We start from the raw sequence: 20,529 nt of genomic DNA, 5'->3' as shown, positions 1-20,529 counted from the left end.
CGGAGCCAGGACAGAGCCAGGACGGAGCCAGGATGGAGCCAGGACGGAGCCAGGATGGAACCAGGATGGAGCCAGGATGGAGCCAGGATGGAACGAGGGTGGAGCCAGGATGGAACCAGGATGGAGCCAGGATGGAGCCAGGATGGAACGAGGGTGGAGCCAGGACGGAGCCAGGACGGAGCCAGGATGGGGCCAGGACGGAGCCAGGATGGAACCAGGACGGAGCCAGGATGGAACCAGGACGGGGCCAGGATGGAACCAGGACGGAGCCAGGATGGAGCCAGGATGGAAGCAGGATGGAAGCAGGATGGAAGCAGGATGGAAGCAGGACGGAGCCAGGACAGAGCCAGGACGGAGCCAGGATGGAGCCAGGACGGAGCCAGGATGGAGCCAGGACGGAGCCAGGATGGAAGCAGGATGGAAGCAGGATGGAGCCAGGACGGAGCCAGGACGGAGCCAGGATGGAAGCAGGACGGAGCCAGGATGGAAGCAGGATGGAACCAGGCTCTCTCCAGGGCTGCTGCAGGAATTCTGGAGCAGCAAAGCAGGGCCTGGTTCCTGCACTCCCCAGCACCAGAGCCAGGCTCCCAGCTCCCTGAAACGGCGACAACAAAAGCAAAACCGTTTGGTTTTTAAAGAAATGTTCATCTCCAGCTTTCCCAGCACTGAAGGCATCAAAGGCAGAGAAGAGAGGCAGCTCCTTTCAGCGGAGAAGGGCCGGCACGAGCGGCTCCTGGGAACTTTGGGGCTCCTGGTGGGTCCTGAGCAGGGCTGGAGAGCAGGATGGGGGATTTTAAAGGTAAAACACACACAAACATGGGGAGTAAGGGCAGAAGAACGGCCACAGTGCCTCAGCCAAATCCTCACACAGCACATCTTTCCTACAAGAATCATCCTGTGGGAAGGCAAGGCAGCTCTAAAGCAAACACCTCTCGTGTTCCCACAGCCCTTTTCCCAGGAATCTGCGGCTCAGGGGCTTCCCCAGATGGAGACAGCCCTGCTTTCCACAGGCTTCTCCCATCGAGTCCTGCTCCCAAACCCACACAGTCCCTCAGCACGGATGATCTCTGCTTCTGAGGAGCTGAACCCTGCCAATGCCTCTGTCCCTCGTTCCGTGCTTTTATCACATCGTGGGATGCCCCCTAATGCTCACAGTGCAGCATCCCTGCCTCCAGAACCGGCTCTCCATCTCCCCTGGCACATCCCTGCCTCCAGAACCGGCTCTCCATCTCCCCTGGCACATCCCTGCCTCCAGAACCGGCTCTCCATCTCCCCTGGCACATCCCTGCCTCCAGAACCTTCTCTCCATCTCCCCTGGCACATCCCTGCCTCCAGAACCTTCTCCCCATCTCCCCTGGCACATCCCTGCCTCCAGAACCGGCTCTCCATTCCCCCTGGCACATCCCTGCCTCCAGAACCTTCTCCCCATCTCCCCTGGCACATCCCTGCCTCCAGAACCTTCTCTCCATCTCCCCTGGCACATCCCTGCCTCCAGAACCTTCTCTCCATTCCCCCTGGCACATCCCTGCCTCCAGAACCTTCTCCCCATCTCCCCTGGCACATCCCTGCCTCCAGAACCTTCTCTCCATCTCCCCTGGCACATCCCTGCCTCCAGAACCTTCTCCCCATCTCCCCTGGCACATCCCTGCCTCCAGAACCGGCTCTCCATCTCCCCTGGCACATCCCTGCCTCCAGAACCTTCTCCCCATCTCCCCTGGCACATCCCTGCCTCCAGAACCTTCTCTCCATTCCCCCTGGCACATCCCTGCCTCCAGAACCTTCTCTCCAGCTCCAGCATATTTCCCCTCAGCAGGGCAATCCCTGCTTCCATGATGAAATTCAAACTGTTACAAAAGGTTTGCTGGAGCAAAGGGAAAGGTGAATTAAGTGTCAAAAAACTCAAATTCAGGCTCGAGGCAAAAAGTGACACCAAGGAATGTGGGTTTTGGTGGTTATGGGCTGTAAATTTGCTGTCACTGCAGATCATTTTTAGGTGCCCAATGGATGTTCAGCACTTCCCAAACTGATAATGAACCAGGAAACAGTGAGAGAGTAACAGAATAACCCCTCTCAAATATCCCCGTGTCCCAAAGTGTCCCAGATCCTTCCCAGATGTGTGAAATCTGCCACAGAAGCGCAGGGGTTTGCAAAAGGGCAGGTGGCACCCTGGGACCAGGGCTCAGCGGGACCGGTGGCACCAGGATCCAGCCTGCCTGCACCTTTATGGACAACCTTTATGGTGAGGAGCCAGCCCCGTGAACTGTGATGGGATGGGGATCCAGACCCGTGAACTGTGATGGGATGGGGATCCAGCCCCGTGAACTGTGATGGGATGTGGAGACAGCTCCATGAACTGTGATGGGATGGGGATCCAGACCTGTGAACTGTGATGGGATGGGGACACAGCTCCATGAACTGTGATGGGATGTGGAGACACAGCCCTGTGAACTGTGATGGGATGGGGATCACAGCTCCATGAACTGTGATGGGATGGGGATCCAGCTCTGTGAACTGTGATGGGATGGGGATCCAGCCCCATGAACTGTGATGGGATGGGGATCCAGCCCCATGAACTGTGATGGGATGTGGATCCAGCCCCATGAACTGTGATGGGATGGGGATCCAGCCCCATGAACTGTGATGGGATGTGGAGACAGCTCCATGAACTGTGATGGGATGTGGAGACAGCTCCATGAACTGTGATGGGATGTGGATCCAGACCTGTGAACTGTGATGGGATGTGGATCCAGACCTGTGAACTGTGATGGGATGGGGATCCAGCCCCATGAACTGTGATGGGATGGGGATCCAGACCTGTGAACTGTGATGGGATGTGGATCCAGACCTGTGAACTGTGATGGGATGGGGACACAGCCCCATGAACTGTGATGGGATGGGGATCCAGCCCCATGAACTGTGATGGGATGGGGATCCAGCCCCGTGAACTGTGATGGGATGGGGATCACAGCCCCATGAACTGTGATGGGATGGGGACACAGCCCTGTGAACTGTGATGGGATGGGGACACAGCTCCATGAACTGTGATGGGATGGGGAGACAGCCCCATGAACTGTGATGGGATGGGGACACAGCCCTGTGAACTGTGATGGGATGGGGACACAGCTCCATGAACTGTGATGGGATGGGGATCCAGCCCCATGAACTGTGATGGGATGGGGATCCAGACCTGTGAACTGTGATGGGATGTGGAGCCAGCCCCATGAACTGTGATGGGATGGGGATCACAGCCCCATGAACTGTGATGGGATGGGGATCCAGCCCCGTGAACTGTGATGGGATGGGGACACAGCCCTGTGAACTGTGATGGGATGTGGAGACAGTCCCGTGAACTGTGATGGGATGGGGATCCAGCTCCATGAACTGTGATGGGATGGGGACACAGCCCCGTGAACTGTGATGGGATGGAAACACAGCTCCATTAACTGTGATGGGATGGGGATCCAGCCCCGTGAACTGTGATGGGATGGAGACACAGCTCTGTGAACTGTGATGGGATGGGGACACAGCCCCATGAACTGTGATGGGATGGGGAGACAGCCCCATGAACTGTGATGGGATGGGGACACAGCTCCATGAACTGTGATGGGATGGGGATCCAGCCCCATGAACTGTGATGGGATGGGGATCCAGCCCTGTGAACTGTGATGGGATGGGGACACAGCTCTGTGAACTGTGATGGGATGGGGATCCAGCCCCGTGAACTGTGATGGGATGGGGATCCAGCCCTGTGAACTGTGATGGGATGGGGACACAGCTCCATGAACTGTGATGGGATGGGGAGACAGCCCCATGAACTGTGATGGGATGGGGACACAGCTCCATGAACTGTGATGGGATGGGGATCCAGCCCCATGAACTGTGATGGGATGGGGATCCAGCCCTGTGAACTGTGATGGGATGGGGACACAGCTCCATGAACTGTGATGGGATGGGGAGACAGCCCCATGAACTGTGATGGGATGGGGACACAGCTCCATGAACTGTGATGGGATGGGGACACAGCTCCATGAACTGTGATGGGATGTGGATCCAGACCTGTGAACTGTGATGGGATGGGGATCCAGACCCATGAACTGTGATGGGATGGGGACACAGCTCCATGAACTGTGATGGGATGGGGACACAGCCCCGTGAACTGTGATGGGATGGAAACACAGCTCCATTAACTGTGATGGGATGGGGATCCAGCCCCATGAACTGTGATGGGATGGGGACACAGCTCCATGAACTGTGATGGGATGGGGACACAGCACCATGAACTGTGATGGGATGGGGAGACAGCCCCATTAATTATGATGGGATGTGGATCCAGTTCCATTAATTACCATGGGATGTGGATCCAGTTCCATTAATTACGATGGGATGTGGATCCAGCCCTGTGAATTAATGATGGGACATGGATCCAGCTCCCTTAATTATGATGGGACGTGGATCCAATCCCATTTAACACCTGAATTAACCACACGGGTGAGGATCCAGCCGCTTTAGCTGACAGTGGCGTGCGGATCCAGTGCCGTTAACTGGTGCTCCAGCCCCCTTAATGAGCGATCCAGCCCCCTAATTTGTGATCTAACCCTATTAATGAGTGACCCAGCCCCGCTAATTGCCGATCCAGCCCCGCTAATTGGCTCTCCAGCCTCGTTAATTGCCGATCCGGCCCCGCTAATTGCGGCTCCCCTCACGCGGCAATGGCGGCTCCAGCACCACCCGGCCCCACCAGCAGGCGGCGCCACCCGCCCGGCGCATGCGCGGCCCAGCGGCGCTTCCCGCCCTGCGCGGCCCCTCAGCGCCGCCCGCCATGTTCGCGGAGCTGAACGAGCTGCTCGGGGCCTCCCCGGAGCGCCCGGACGCGGTGAGAGGGCGCTGAGAGGGCGCTGAGAGGGCGGGAGGGACGGGCCGGGGCCGCCGGGAGCGGCGGGGCACTCTGGGAGGGGCACGGCCTCCGCAGGCGGAGGTGGCGATGGCCGGTCCCGGAGCCGAGCCGCCTTCCGCCCTTCCCTCGCCCGTTCCCGGCTCCCCGCCGTCCCTCACGGCTCTGGCTTCGGTATCCGCCGCTGAGAAGCGGCCGAGCTCCGTTCCCGCGGTGTGTCCGTGCGTGCGTGCTGCCCTGCGGGGAATGAACACAGAACTGGGTGTTAAACCCCCTGGAGGACACTGCTCCGGGCCGGGGAGATGTTCTAGAGATACTTTTTATTTAAGGCACTAAATTAATTAATGCAGTTTTTCCAGGGAGGTTTTGTGTTAAGGAGGTCACGCTTCACTAAACAATCTCGCTCTCTGTGAGAGCTGTGCAGGTAAAATGTCACTCATGGAATCCCAGAGTGGTTTGGGCTGAAAGGATCCTTGAAGCTTATCCTGTCCGGGGCAGGGACACCTTCCACCTTCCCGGAGTGTTCCCAGCCCCAGTGTCCTGCCAGGGATCCAGGGGCAGCCACAGCTGCTCTGGGCACCTGTGCCAGGGCCTGCCCACCCTCACAGGGAACAATTCCTGCCCAAAATCCCATCCAGCCCTGCTCTCTGGCACTGGGAGCCATTCCCTGTGTCCTGTCCCTCCATCCCTTGTCCCCAGTCCCTCTCCAGCTCTCCTGGAGCCCCTTCAGGCCCTGCAAGGGGCTCTGAGCTCTCCCTGGAGCTTCTCCTCTCCAGGGGAACATTCCCAGCTCTCCCAGCCTGGCTCCAGAGCAGAGGGGCTCCAGTGCTGGAGCAGCTTGGCTGTTATCCATCCCTCCATCCCTCCATCCCCCAGCCTTTGCTGCTTCTGGGGATTGTCCTGACATGGGTGCAGCACCTTGCACTTGGCATTGTTGAACCTCATGAGGTTCCCGTGGACCCACTTGATCAACTTCTCCAGGTCCCTCTGGATGCCTCTTCCTTTCTCTCTGGCCACACTACCAACTCGGTGTCATCAGTAATTATTATTATTATCTGTGTGCTGCATGTTACTCCATGTTTTTCCTGAGAGTTACAAGCTTAGATAATAAAAGCAAGTTTGGGGTGATAATTTGTTTTATAAGTCTGAGTTTCTCCCCATGCCCTAATACAAGCTTGTCATGGGAATAGGGGAGGTTTCTCCTTGATCTGGAAGATATTTCTGAGGTCATTCCTTGTCAGGCAGGCTGGAGTGGGGCAGTTGTGGTCTGATGGGGAAACAATACTGAGGAGAATTTGGGATGATGCCCCTGAGGCTCAAAGCAGTCCTGGGAGAGGTGTTGGCTGAGGCTGAGGTGGTAGTAAGGGATAGTCTGAGTGTGCAAAGTCCCAAAGCCCTGTGGTTCCTGTGGGTTGATGTTGGGTTTTTGATGCACGTGAAACGCTAAGTGAGAAATGCTTGGTGGAGTTTGTCAGCCTGTTCTTAGCTCTAAGGTGTGTTTGGTGGTGAAGCTGTGGGATGAGTGGGAATGTGCTCATCCATGAGCTTGGTTCTGAGGCAAGGAGCTCACCTTGATGCGAACAGGAAATTCCACAGAGCAAAACCAAAAGATTTGGCCTCAAGATCCTGGGTTTGGACTTGGCAGCCAGAGCAGGAGCCGACCGAGGCCTCCTCTGTGTGGTGAATTCCCTTGGATTGAGTGGGCTCTTCCCATCCCAGCGCACGCTGCAGGTTCCCTTGTCCTGGTGTCACTGTGGTGTGGCTGGCTGCACAGCGAGCTCCTGATGCTGCAGCGGGGGAACTGCAGACCCTGCAGTACTCGGGGTGTGAAATGTGCTTTAGCTGTAATAAATGACGAGTATGTGTGTGTGCAGCCCATCCCTGTGTGCAGCCCATCCCTGTGCACAGCCAGTCCCTGGAATGTGCTGGATTCCCCAGGCTTGGTGTCCCGCTGTGTGACAGCATCAGCACTTTGCAGCCCTCTCCTTCCCTGGCCGGGCCCTGCACTTTCCCAGCACTGCTGGGGGGAAGGAGCTGCTGCCAGTGTCACCCTGGGGTGTCACACCCACTGCTGCCCCGCAGAGGGACTTTGGGTGTTCCTAACACACAGCTGCAGCTTCTGCCTCGTGGCCTGCAGGTACTGAGAGTGTGAGGGCAGAGCATGGGCAGAGCAGGCTGGGATTTGTGGAGAAGGTTCTGCAGGAAGGCTTTGCCTTTGGGACGGCAAGGTGCCGTGTGCTCGGAGTGACAATCCCACCGTGCCAGCACAGCCTGTGGGAGCCAGCCAGCAGGGAGGGCACACGGGCAGTGCTTGGCCTGCTCTTCTCAGGCCTCTCCTGGGGAAGAGGGGAGCTGAAGGAGATGGAGTGGCAGAAGATAAACCCCTGAATGTCTGGGTTTGTGCTGTTTGAGCACAAGTCTCCTCCAGGCTCATCCATGGAGGACATGTCTTGGGGCAGTGTCCCTGTCACTGCAGTGGCCATTGAGGCATAACCCTTCTTTGGGGGCAAGAGCTCCCACTCTGGCTGGGGGAGAGCAGCTTCCCTGCCCTGGTCTCTGCTTTGCATTCCCTGCAGTCATGTTCAATATTTGCCATTCCATTCACTCTGCTTTAGGCTGTGGACACTGGGGAGGTTGTTCTGATGGATGGCTTGGGAATTGCCTGTGCGGAGATGGCTTGTTGCTGCAAAAGGTTTTTCTGTTCTTAGGAGTAGAAAAACTCCCACTTTGATAAGTTCTTTGTGTTTCCAAGCAGCTCATCTATGATGTGTATTGATTAAAGAAACATCCTGACTAAGATTTTAATGGAAACAAACACATTGATGAGGCTGGGGCTAATAATGAGTGTGCACTGATGAACGGAATTGCTTTCCTGCCTGATCAAAACAAGGTTTATACCTTGTGCTGAGAGCTCTGCTGCACTACAGCATTTTGGTGATAAGGTTTTCTACCCCAAAGGTGGCATGTTGGAAGTAAACCCAGAAGGGAGGACAGGGAGGGCTGTTTGGGCACAGGAGGAACAGCAGCTCTAGCAGTGCTGACATTTTAAACACACAGCAATGCTGGCTGTGGCAGGGGGAGAATGGGCTGGGAATGGAGTAGTGGCTCTTGTTCCCTTGCTGCTTGGAGAAGAAAGATCCCTGTGAATTGGAGGAGAGGGGCACAGAGCTGAGAGGTGGAAACTGCCCAGAACCCCCCTGACTGACGGAGTCCAGCACCAGAGGCTCCGGATGTGGCGGCACTGGAACCGTGCTGCACGTCTGTTCTTGCCAGGGGAGGGGGTGGCACTGGGTGGGCACAGACGTGGGGGTCCAGCTGGGCTCTCAGTTGAGTACAAGGGTTTTTAGCTGGTGGGCATGTGGGGACAGGGTTCAGTGGTGAGCTTGGCAGTGCTGGGTTAGTGGTTGAACTGGTTTAAAGGTTGGATTTGATGGGCTCAGAGGGCTTTTCCAACCTTAGCGATGCTGTGGTTCGGATGCCTCCCCGTGGGCTGTGTCTGGAGGACGTGTTGGCTTCCCTTTGTAGACAGGCAGCTGGAACTCTGCTTGTCCACTTCTTCCTCTGAGCAGGACCTGCAGAATTCCTGTAGCTTGAGCCAACATCTTGTCTACCGAGAGCAGTTTGTGCCCTCGCCTTATTCTGTTATTTTGCTGCTTCTTTTCCAGGGTAAATTCACACTGCTGCGAGACACCCGGACAGATGGCAGCTTCCTGGTGCACCACTTCCTCTCCTTCTACCTCAGAGGTGGGTCAGCAGCAGCACTCTCGGAGGCAGGGACATCTCAGAGGCTCCCTCAGGGTTGCTCCATAAGCAGAGGGAGGTTCTGCAGAGTGTGAGGTAACCTCGGATAAACCCAAAGCTTTGGGGTTAGGATTTATGGCTCCCAGTCCTGACTTGTTCGTGGGACTCCTCTGTATTCTTGGATACCTCCCATAATTCTGCACCTTGTTTCATCATGGATTGTGGTTATGGTTGTAAATCACACGGGCTCTGACAGGGAGGTGTTCACTGCAGTTCCCTCCCTGCGTCCATTTTTATGATGTAATTACACATATCAGGATCAATTAGCAACAGATAAGCTCAGAGTGAGTCAAGAAGCAAACAGAGCCTGGCAAGGTGTATAATTACTTCTCTGGGAACAGTTTCCCTGTGAGTAACCTCCTGGCCCCTGTGGAGCAGGTGCTGGGCTCAGGGGCTCCTCCAGCTTTCTGCGGGCACAGCCCAGTAACTCTGGTACTGTCAGGCCTGAAAGGGAGCTCAGGGTGCTGGGCAGGGCACGGGATGAGGACATTCTGCCCCCAGAGCTGCCACTGCCTCAACTGGGGCTTTACCCTGCTTGGAAATGTGTCACTTAATGGAGCAGAGGGAAATGCCATGGGAAGTGGGCTGGTAACGGTGTGAATGGTTCAGAGAGACCTGCCAGGCACTGCCTCGGGCTCTGCTGATGTCCTGTGCTGCAGCAGTGCCCTGGGAGTCACTGTCCAGAGCTGCCTGTGTGCCTGGGAAAAGCCTTCCCTGCCATCTGTGGGATATTGGTGTGTCTCAGGACAGGTGTGCTGACTGTCACCTGCCCCTCCAGCCCAGGACCTGGCTGCAGTTATTCCCTGTTTGCACATTGTCCACTTGCTGCCCGAAACCTCTGGGACATCTGAAGGTTCATCTGGGGGCACTGACTTGTTCTACTTGAAATCCACGTCCAACAAACACTGATAATGTTCATACCCAAACTGTGTTCCAAAATCACATTTTATTTAGGTGTCTGACACAATTCCCTGTTCTGTGTGTTTTTCCAGTCAAGGTCACTTGCCCTGGGAGAGCCAAAATGGGAATTTTTAGCATGTCTGTGGTTTCAGTAGTTCAGTGTCATGGCCGGCCCTTGGCCTCTGTACTGTAACACCAGCAAACACGGCCAGGAGGTCCCAGGCTGGCCTGGCATGAGGCAGAAAAGGGGCCTTACACTTTTTAAAGTCATCTTTTTCCTTCTTTCCCTCTCTGTTTAAACTAACATTTTCCCTAATGCAGATATCCTTTAGAAAGGTGAAAACTGAAAGCACAGGAGGATCTGTCTAGACCTGCATCACGTCAAGGTCCTTCCAGACAGACCTGTGGCCTGGCTGCTGTGATTTATGAGCTTTGATAATGTCAGCTGCAGAGTGGAACTGCTAATGTGTGCTTTTGTCCCTCCCCAGCTGGCTGCAAGGTTTGCTTTGTGGCCCTGCTCCAGTCCTTCAGCCACTACAACATCGTGGCACAGAAACTGGTGAGTCTCTTGGCCTAGGTTCATTATTACAGGTCCAGGTTAACCCCACTTCTGCTGGGTGGGAAGGAATGGAAATGGGGAGCAGGAACTGTGTGTGAGGAAATGTTTCCAGGTCCTGATGGGGACAGTCAGGACTGCTGCTCCTTTGATGGGGGTTAAAGAGCACTTTTGGGCAAAAACCTGGCTAGGAGGTGCCCCACAGGCTCTGCCCTGCCAAGAGCTGGACAGCTGCTTGCTTTGTGCTTAGAAATGTTTTCTGGGGATCAGCGTTCCCCAGACAGGCCCAGACTGGTAGATGGAGGTTCCTTAATCTCCTGGAGAGGAAAATGCTGTGCTGTCAGTGTTCCCAGGACCCCTGCACACCTGCAGGAGCTGCCGAGGTGACTTTGTCCCCTGTCCTCTGGTTCCTGTGGGGATGGAGGGCTGAGTCACAAGGACACCTGTGTGCCTCGTTTGGCCTCTGGGCTGAGCCATCCCTTTGAGCTCTGTGAGCAGCCACAGGTAAATTCCTAGGGATTTCCTTCCCGTGGTGAGCTGGGCAAGGATTATGTGTACTGTGAAATGAGGAAACAGAGAGACAAAGCAGGCAGAGCAATTCTGCATGTCAGCAAATTGTCTGAGCTCCGAACTGCTTCGCTCAGCTCTCTGCACAACACGCCAAGGTGAAATGCTCCAGGTGGGAAGTGCAGGTGACCTTCCAGGGCTGAAGGGATGAGGACTTGCACTGTTCCTCCCTCCTCTGGTTCTGCCGTGAATCCCAGCAGCACTGCTGCTCATAAAGACTCCCCAGTGCTGAGGAACCGGGTATTGTATTCCCCACTCTAAACACGGTGCTGCTAAACAGCTGTATTTTATTTACTGCTCAGTTTCTACCTTTCGAAAGGAGATCAGTGGCCCGGGCTACATGCAGTGGGCTGAGCAAACACAGTGTTCCCCCACAGAGCTGTAACTCACAGGTGGGCACTCCAGGTGTGATTCCCCTGCTGAGCGAACCACCCTCCACGAGCACAGAGCTGTCCTGGCCTCTGTGGTGCAGAGAGGAGGAAATCATGCAGGGAACTTGCTGAGTGGGGCAGGAAATGGGGCACAGCAACCGGTGTGGGGAGGAAATGCAGCTGTTAAACACAGGATCCTTGCCTGCTCCTGAAGTCAGCGTGTTTCCCAATGCAGAGGTTTCCCGGTGTAATGGGAGCTGCTGACATCTCCCTGGCTGGGAGGCTGAGGAGGGAGAGAACATGAGGATTAGCTGCAGCGCACGTGCGATGCAAATGGGGGCGATTTGCTGTCTGATACTTGAACAAAAGGTGGCTGCCACAAAGGAGGTGATAAGCGTAGCTCAGAGAAGCGCTGAGCTGCTTTCAGCTCTGAGTCACTCTTGCATTGCAACTTCATAGGTGTCCCTGTGGTAGTTGCTGTGAATTCCTCCCAGGCTCTGAGGAGCTGGAGGTCGCAACATCAGTTATTTATATCCGAGTTTCCATCACATCTTCTCTTTGCTTTAATCCTTCTTTGCACAGATGAACACGTCAGATTCAGAAGAGGTGGCTCTTGGCAGGGTGGTTTCACTCTTAAATTTGCTTAAGAGTTTGTTACTGTAGATCTTTCCTGGAGACGAGGAATGGTGTGGCCACAGGCCCGGGACAGTGCCCATCCCCTGTGCTGGCACTGCTGAGGCACCTCCAGTCCTGGGGGCAGTTTAGCATTCCCCAGGTAGAGGACAGAGTGTGTCCAGGGAATGGAGCTGGGAAGGGGCTGGAGCAGCTGAGGTGGAGCTGGGAAAGGGGCTCAGCCTGCAGAAAATGAGGCTGAGGGGGAATTTCTGGCTCTGCACAACTCCCTGACAGGAGGGGACAGCCAGGGGGGTTGGGATCTGCTCCCAGGGAACAGGGACAGGACAAGAGGAGGTGATCTCAAGGGTTCACAGGCTGGATATTGGGAAAATTCCTTCACCAGAAAGCCTCTCCAGCCCTGGCCCAGCTGCCCAGGGTCGTGGTGGAGTCCCTGTTGCTGGAGGGATTTAAAAACACTATGGTGGTGGCACTTGGGGACATGGTCAGTGGTGGCCTTGGCAGTGCTGGGGGAATGGCTGGACTGGATGGACTCAGAGAACCTTTCCAGCCTCTGATTCTGTGACTCTGATCATGCCCTTAGGAAAGCCTGCACTTGGAAGAGCTTCAGAACTGAGCAATGCCCCAGTTTCTGTCGGGAGCAGGGTAGTCCCAGGCCCAGGAGGAGGCTCCTGGGGCAGGGTGGATTGTACAGTGACACTTGTAGCACTGGTGTGTGGTGATAAAGTGAATATTTATACACAGCAAAGTGATGCTTCCAGGGACTTGCTGCTTTCCCAGTGTGCCAGGTGTTACAAGTCCCAAACCACTTCCTTATGTGTTAGCTAAGTGCAGGGATGTATCTTTACTTGCAGGAAAAAACTTCCCTGGCTTTTTGTGCCTGTGTCCTCTTTCCCTGAGGACCCACACTTCATTTTAAGGCACCCTCAATGTTCCTGGCTCTGACCTTGTAGAGAACATGCAGGGCTGTATCAGGACAAACAGCACCAGGGCACCCTGCCAGGCTGGTGTTCCCTCCCTCACTTGTACAAAGTTTTTGTTTTACAGGGAAACCAGATTTGTCCCCATTTGATGCCCATCTCCTGTCCCCTGCTCTGAGCTCACAGCCTGGTGGATGTGGCCTGGCCTGATTACTGATGGCCACACTTTGTCCCACAGCTGTGTTTGCTGATGGAGCTCATTCCCCCTGCTTTGCACACTCCATTCCTTCTTCTGTCCCTCAAATATTTTGCTTTCCTGTATGGAATGGCCAGCAGTGAGCAGCAGCTCTGCTTTGAGGGGCTGTCAGTGCTGGCAGGGCGGGGAGCACCATGCTCCAGCAGCTCCCCAGAGGGACAGGAGCAGCTGAGCTGCTGCTGCAGGAGCATTCCTGGGCTGGGTCGATGGCTGACAGCGTGCCAGAGATAATGTCCCTGTGCTCCAGGGTAATGGAGCGGGATGCTGGCACAGGCTGAAAGCTTTCAGGCTGTTTGGGTGCTGGGCAATGCCGAGGCTCTGCTGTGGGGATGTCAGTCCTGCAGGGACATCAGCCCTGTCTGTGCACTCAGCAAAGTGCCACTGGCCATGTTGAGCACTTCTTCCACTTTTCCAAGCTGTCTGATGCTTCCAGAGGTCACGCTGGGTGGGCTGCCAGCAGGGAGACAGGCAGAGGTTTGCTGTGGCAGGTGACTGCAGTGGCTGAGTTCAGGTCTCTGGGACGTGTTCCCTTGTTGGAAAACGAGGCTGGACTTGCTGGCTCCATGTCACGGCACTGAGGGGCTGAATTCCTGGTCTGACACACAGGCCACCCTGTCCCTGGCTGCTGTGACCCTTCCCTGTCACCCAGGCAGGCCCTGGTGTCACAGCACTGAGTTCCCTTCTAAAGGGGGAACACTTTTCTGAGGTACAGAGTTTGTGTATGCAGGAAGAAATGGCTGAAGCAAAGGTAAAATCAGTTGCTGAATTACTGATATTAATAGTGAACTTAGTCACAGCATTTCAGCAGGTTCCCAGTCCCGTGGACTGCAGAAATCCCTGAGGGAATGAGGTTTGTGAGGCTGCTGTGCAGCCCAGCCCTTCTTTATAGCATGGCAGGTATTTATTTGCTGGCTGTTCCCTGCTCCTCACCTGCCACATGAAGGTGGTGCTGTCCTTGGCTAGGATGTTTTCCATTGTGTGTGCTTGGAATTGCCCAATAATGCTGCTATTTCTGAAGCTGTTACTGAGGGATAGTGCCCAAAAAAAATCTATTGCTTTATAGGGGGAGTTGGAAGAGGGAATAAGCATTCAGGCATATGTTCCTTCCCAGCTGAGTAGAAGGAGAATAGAGGAAGCATTCTTCTCAGGTAGCAGGATTCACAGGGTTGGGAGTCCAAGCAGCTTCCATTTAAAGCAGGGAACAGATGCCAGCAGATGGGAGTTCAGTCAGGCCTCAGATTATTCTTAATATCCACGTTACAAAGTGATAGTGCTGCAAAATTGACCCTGGGAAGATAATCATGGAACAGTTTGGGTTGGAAGACACCTGAAAAGGTCACCTAGTCCAATCCCCCAGGAAACAATTGTACTGCACGTGATCATGGAATTATTGAGGTTGGAAAAGCCCTCAAGGATCATTGAGTCCACCTGTCCCCCAGCATTGCCAAGGCCACCAGCAGCTCTGTGCCAAATCCACAAAGCTTTTAAATCCCCCCGGGGATGGTGACTCCGCTGTTGCCCTGGGCAGCCCCTTGCAGTGCCTGACCACCCTTTTCGAGAATAAACTGGAGAGTGAGAAGGATCCCTCTGAGCCTCCTCTTGTCCAGGCTGAGCCCCCCAGCTCCTTCAGCCCTTGACAGGGCTTGGGACAGCCTAGTCCAGTGGAAGGTGTCCCTGTGGAGGGATGGAACTGGATGATCTTTAAACATCCCTCCATCCCAAACCTTTCTAGAATTCCGTGATCTCCAGCTGGAGCTGTCTACTGCAGCTGTGGGATGTCTCTGTTGGAGCTGGACATTGCCAGCACGTGGCTCAAGAGTGGCCTCACCACCAGGCAGGGCCGATCCAGCTGAGTTTGAGTCGCAGCCCCAGGCGTTTGTCGTGGTTGTTCCTCCTCCTCCTCCAAGTGGAGTCAGGGCTGCTTCCCGTGGGAGCCCTGGCTGCTCTCTCCCAGCTGTTGTGCAAGCGTTGGGATGCGCAGCCACGGCGCTCTCCGCATCCCGGCCCTGCCGTGCCAGCCTCAGCTGCGTGGGCTGTGCCAGGAGCCCTCATTGCCACAGCAATGATGTGGAGATAATGAGAAACAAAAGCTTTCACCACCCAGGCTGGGAGGTGAAGGAATTGCTCACAGCAGGCCCTTGGAGAAGCCCGTGCCCTTCTCTCCCTGCATCTGCACACCAAGCTGGCTTCGCAGAAGGAATTCCAGGATGTTTAAGCCCTCAAGTCACAGTGTGGTTTTGTTACCTCCTGGCAAAGTACAGAAGAGCGAATGTGCCACCAGTGACTGTGACAGAAGTGCCCATTTAATCCCTGAAGCACTGACTTTATCAGCACATTTAGATAAGATCTGATCTGAATAAGAATGAAAATTTGGCTGTCGACCCACGTGGTTCTGTGTGCACCATTTTCCATAAGTGTTCACTCTGAAACCTAATGTTTTCCTCTCTCCAGGGTGTCAGTCTGGCAACTGCCAAGGAGCGGGGACAGCTTGTCTTCCTGGAGGGCCTCAAGTCCTGCCTTGACCTCCTGTTTGGGGAGGAGGAGCAGCCAGGGCAGCCCAGTCCTCTGCAGTTTCTGAGGTGAGCCTGAGCATGGAGTGTTTCCCCCTCACATCTGCTGCCACCAAGAGCACCACCCAAGGTCCAGGACTGGCTCCTGCTGCCCTTTGTGCTCCCCTCCAAGGCCCAAGGACTCAGCTGCACATCATTGTGCACATCCCCCTGGGTGTCCTGGCCTGTCCCTCACTGCTGCTCATGGAGGGATCCTGTCCCCCTTTCCAGAACTGTAGGGGAATTTCCACTCCCATCCTCATTGCCAAGCATGTCACAGGTCTAGAAAAACATTTATTTCAGCACTCCACAGGTATGTGTCAAACAAAATCCCGGCCAAGTGGTTTATTCCTTTCTTTCATTATTTTGAGTTTTATTCTTATCCAAGAGAACAGTGCTGCTTTATCCATGCTGGCTTTTGGGTTTATTCTCAGTCATTTTCTCCATGTCGCCTGGGAAGCTCAGCAAAGGCCAAACATTTCCCCAGCAGTGCCCAGGACCAGGTTGGACGGGGCTTGGAGCATCCTGGGATAGTGGAAGGTGCCCCTGCCATGGCAGAGGGTGGGACTGGATAGGCTTCGAGTTTCCTTCCCACCCAAAGCATTCTGTGATCCCTGGAGCAGGGCAGGAGGCTTTCAGCACACACAGGTGTAAAGGGCAGCGAGGAGGTGACTGTCACAGCAGTGGGGACAGCAGGGAGGGGACAGGCTGGTGACCCCCACTCTGGGTCAGTGGGTGAGGAGGGGGACACACGGTGCCAAGCCCCTGACACCTCCTTCATGTCCTGCAGCGGGAGCACCTCTGACCTCCGAGCCTTGTTTGACTTTGTGCGGGTGTCCCTGGCCCCCAGTGCCGGTGATTCCTGGAAAGGCCCCGTGCTGCTGGTGGATGACCTCAGTGTCCTGCTGAGCCTGGGGGCTGCACCGGTGGCCGTGCTGGACTTCATCCACTACTGCCGCATGTCCGTGTGCTGCCAGCTGAAGGTACTGCTCTCCCGGGGCTCTGCCTGTGCACAGAGCCTCCAGAGCAAAGCCTGCCTTTATTTACTCTTTCCTTCTGACCATGATGAGCTTTTGGAAAGGCTGTGGTTGTCCAAGGAGTTCAGGTCATTGCCCTGGGGCCACTCTTGGGACTTGTGTGGGTCCCTGAGAGCAGGCTCCTGTTCAGCTGGATTCCTGGGAGATGCTGCCCAGAGTCTCTGATGTGTCTCTGATGTATGAACAGGGATTTGAGGTATAAAATAGTGTTTTTTGGAGCTCCTGGCTCTCCAGAGATCCTGATTCACACCTCTGAGTGGGAGGGCAGGGGTGGAAATGGGTCATATGAGGGGCTGGTGAGTCTCACAGGGGACAGAAATGAAGGGTCCTTAGGGGGGCACCCCAGTCCAGCTGCCACCACTCTCCAGCGGGTGGTCCCCAAGGTGGGGGTGATGGTCTGCAGTGATCTCCCAGTGATGTGGGGACTCCTGAGAGCACCACAGCCAGAAGTGCTGACAGTCACATCCAAACTCTGCCATCACAGGTTGTGTCCCCTCCCTGGGCACTTCCCTGCAGGAGCGAGGAATGAGCTGATGCTGTTGGGTGTTGTCACCCTGCACTTCACATGGCATGGAGTGTTGGGCTGTATGCGCTGACAGGGGATGATCTGCTTGCAGAGAATATTTACCTCCAAAGAGCTAAAAAAGATGGCAAACCACACTAACACTTTGCTATTTCTGTCTGAGGTGTTCTGATGCTTTAAAGTACATTTTAATTGATTGAGAATTTGTGTTATTTTAAGTCACTGGTGACTTGTATGGGCTGAGGCAGAGTCTCTTGAGGTGGATGTTAATAGAGTCAGTGAGTCGGGGAGGTGTTTGCTCCCTGTCAGAGGTGTGAGGGTGTGAGCATTGCTGCAGCCCTTTGGCCACTTCTTTATTTACCTGCTCTGAATTCAGTCAGTGCCATCTGCCCAGCCTGACAGACTGGTTCAGCCACTGTCTCCTTACAAAGGCTGGAGGTATTTTTAGACTGCACATTTCATATATGTGTGTGTGTGTACACAATGTGCAGTGAGCTCTTCAGTGTTTATGTATCATGGAATGGCCTGTGTTGGAAGGCACCCTAAAGATCACGTCTGCTGTGGGCAGGGACACCTCTGATTTGGGCCCCAGAGCTGGAGGCAGCTCTGGAGGGTGGTCTCACCTGAGTGGGGCAGAGGGGCAGAATCCCCCCCCTCCCCTGCTGCCCATGCTGGGGATCAGCCAGAGGATGGGGGGATTCTGGCTGGGGCATGTCCAGCCTCTCCATGGGTTATTTTCCCAGTGGAATTCAGACCAAGCTGGAGCTTAGATGGGATGTTTGTGAAAGCTCACCACCCCCCTTCTCCTTCCCCTAAGGGATTAGGCCCAGCCAGGGGCTCATCCCTGCCTGCTGCTCCCTTTCCAGGGGAACATCGTGGTGCTGGTTCACAGCAACGAGGATTCGGAAGACGAGGAGAATGAACTGCTTGTGAACGCCCTGTGTCATCACAGCGACCTCATCCTGTGGGCAGAGGGGCTGGCCACCGGCTTCTGCAAGGATGTTCACGGGCAGGTGAGGCGCAGCAGAGCGTGGACAGGTGGCACGTGTCCCTGTCACCTGCACCACTCCCCGGGGCTGTGGGAAACAGCCCAGGCTGCAGTGTGGTTAAGGAGTAATCCCGTGGGCACCAGGATCTGCTGGAGCACCCAGCTGTCACTCACCCTCTGCGGGGATATTCAGAGCATGTCCTGCCATCTGGGACTCCAGGGTTTATACAGCAGCTGCAGTGCAGGCTTCTCCCACCCCAGGCTGAGGGAGAACTTTCCTGGGAAGTTTCCCCAAACAGTGGATCTGAGCCTGGCCTGTGGTGATCTCTGCAGGGCTGGGAGGCTGCTGGCACTTGTGTGATCCCTCATCAGGGGCTGCCACCAAAGGCACAGGGACAGGCAGCTGCTGATGCATTATTTATGAGTGACCCCCCCTTCCCTGCAGGCCAGCCAGAGGCTTGTGGGGCAGCCAGAGGAACAGTGTTCCTATTCCTTTTCCTTTACAGATTAAGATAATCAAGAGATTGTCCTTGCGGCAGGCGGGGGAGCAGGATCTGGTCCAGATCTACCAGTACAAGATCCAGGACAGGAACGTCACCTTTTTCGCACGGGGGCTGTCGGCTGCGGTCCTGTGACAATGCCATCCTGTGACACTGCAGTCCTGTGACAATGCCATCCTGTGGCACTGTGGTCCTGTGGCACTGCCATCCTGTGTCACTGTGGTCCTGTGGCACTGCCATCCTGTGACACTGTGGTCCTGTGACAATGCCATCCTGTGGCACTGTGGTCCTGTGGCAATGCCATCCTGTGTCACTGTGGTCCTGTGGCACTGCCATCCTGTGTCACTGTGGTCCTGTGGCACTGCCATCCTGTGACACTGTGGTCCTGTGACAATGCCATCCTGTGACAGTGCCATCCTGTGGCACTGCCGTCCTGTGACAATGCCATCCTGTGACACTGTGGCAGCTCAGAGCCCGGGAATGGCAGTCCCTGCCTCTGCAGAGCAGCAGCAGCACCTCTCAGCAGCAGCACAGCAAACTGACCCGGCTGGGAAGCTCACACTCACCTGGAAGCGGTGCCAAGGTGGGATCAGCCTGCCTGGAGCCTGCTGCATCCCTTTGTCCTCCCACCCTGTTCCCAACACACTCAGGCCAAGAAAGGGAGCAAGAACTTGCAGGAATGGCCCTTAGATCGTGTAAATACAGGCAGGAGGTGCCCCGCGGGCTGGGTGTGCCCGGCCTCACCTTTTCCGCTGTGTTGGGCACGGCAGTGCCAGGCGCTGCACGAAGAGCACGGGGACGGGGGAGATGACACACAGCGGGTGGAGCAGGGAGCCTGGCGCAATCCTCTCCCTGCTCCCAGCTCTGGCTGGCAGAGATTGGCCAGCTCCCAGCTCCCAGCAGTTGGTAAATGCATGGCTCCATGTACAGCCCCTTGCCTGGCTGTGCTGAGACCTGGGCGCTGCCCTGGTTTATCCCCTGAGGCTGCCCGAGCTCATCCTGGGCTTTGTGCTTGGGTAAACCCCTCTGGGAGCCTGTCTCAGCCACTGCTTCCTCACCCCAAACCCTGACTAGCAGCTACATGACCTGCCTGTGCTGAAGCATTTTTGTAAAATAATAATCTGTAATTTTTGTGAGATAAGGGTACTGTGATTAAGTAACTGCAGATCTCTGGGTGGGAACTGCTCCCTGCCTGCTCCTTGGCAGGGATCAGGAATGGGCATCTCCCAAGCCTGGATGTGGAGAGCCCTTCCTCGTGGCTGTAAGGGCAATCCTGAGAGCAGGGATTTCCAGGTCTCCTGGTCCACGCTCCTGCTGGGATATCCCATTTATCCTGGGAGATAAAAACATCCCATGCGCTTGTGAGAGTCCAGAGCAACCTGCCAGGTCCTTGCAGCTCCGGAGCTGGGATAGCAGCCTTGGCAGCAGCACACATTCCTGATGCTCTGTGTAGGCTCAGTGACCGTCCCGTGCTGGTTTGGGAACGTTCCTTTGAGTCAGAGTTTTGGGAGCCCTGGCATGCTCAGGGCTGTGGCTGCTGATCAGTGGCAGCCCAGGGCTCCAGGGATTGTGGAGGGAGTCAGGCCATGGGTGTGCTACAGGACCACTCGTCCCTGGTGTCCCCTGGGTGGAAGTGGCAGTGCCCAGTGCTGCTGTCCTGGGGTGGTGGCAGTGCCCAGGGGTCAATGCACTGTCACAGAGTGCAAAGGGAGGATGAGAGGACTGGGAGCTGCTGGCACTGCAGCTGTGACGGGCACAGAGTGGTGTATAATTGGAGTGATATCTGTGTGATTGTCCTTGGAGACATCCCGAAGCCTGCCTCCCAGGCTCTGCCTCCGTCTCTGGGGATGGGCGGGGTCACTGTGTGACACCATGGCTGTGTGACATCACTGTGTGACACCATCATTGTGTGACAGTATCGCTGTGTTACACCATGGCTGTGTGACAGTATCACTGTGTGACATCACTGTGTGACACCATCATTGTGTGACAGTATCACTGTGTTACACCATGGCTGTGTGACACCATGGCTGTGTG

At 55.5% G+C, this 20,529-nt stretch overlaps 1 protein-coding gene across 1 annotated transcript; it reads left to right on the top strand.

Moving 5' to 3' along the window:
- The first annotated feature begins 4,779 nt into the window (after nucleotides 1-4,779).
- ELP6 (elongator acetyltransferase complex subunit 6) lies at nucleotides 4,780-19,933 on the top strand. The gene is made up of 7 exons (XM_058831527.1): nucleotides 4,780-4,873; nucleotides 8,557-8,635; nucleotides 10,081-10,151; nucleotides 15,347-15,474; nucleotides 16,235-16,427; nucleotides 17,871-18,017; nucleotides 18,499-19,933. The coding sequence occupies exons 1-7, from the start codon at nucleotides 4,820-4,822 to the stop codon at nucleotides 18,625-18,627; spliced, it is 801 nt and encodes a 266-aa protein (XP_058687510.1). The 5' UTR covers nucleotides 4,780-4,819; the 3' UTR covers nucleotides 18,628-19,933.
- The last annotated feature ends 596 nt before the right edge of the window (nucleotides 19,934-20,529 follow it).

The sequence above is a fragment of the Poecile atricapillus genome, chromosome 2, assembly GCF_030490865.1.
Source record: "Poecile atricapillus isolate bPoeAtr1 chromosome 2, bPoeAtr1.hap1, whole genome shotgun sequence".
NCBI classification, from domain to species: Eukaryota; Metazoa; Chordata; class Aves; order Passeriformes; family Paridae; genus Poecile; species Poecile atricapillus.
Note: the sequence above shows the minus strand (reverse complement) of the source record. Positions and strands in the feature narration are given on the sequence as shown.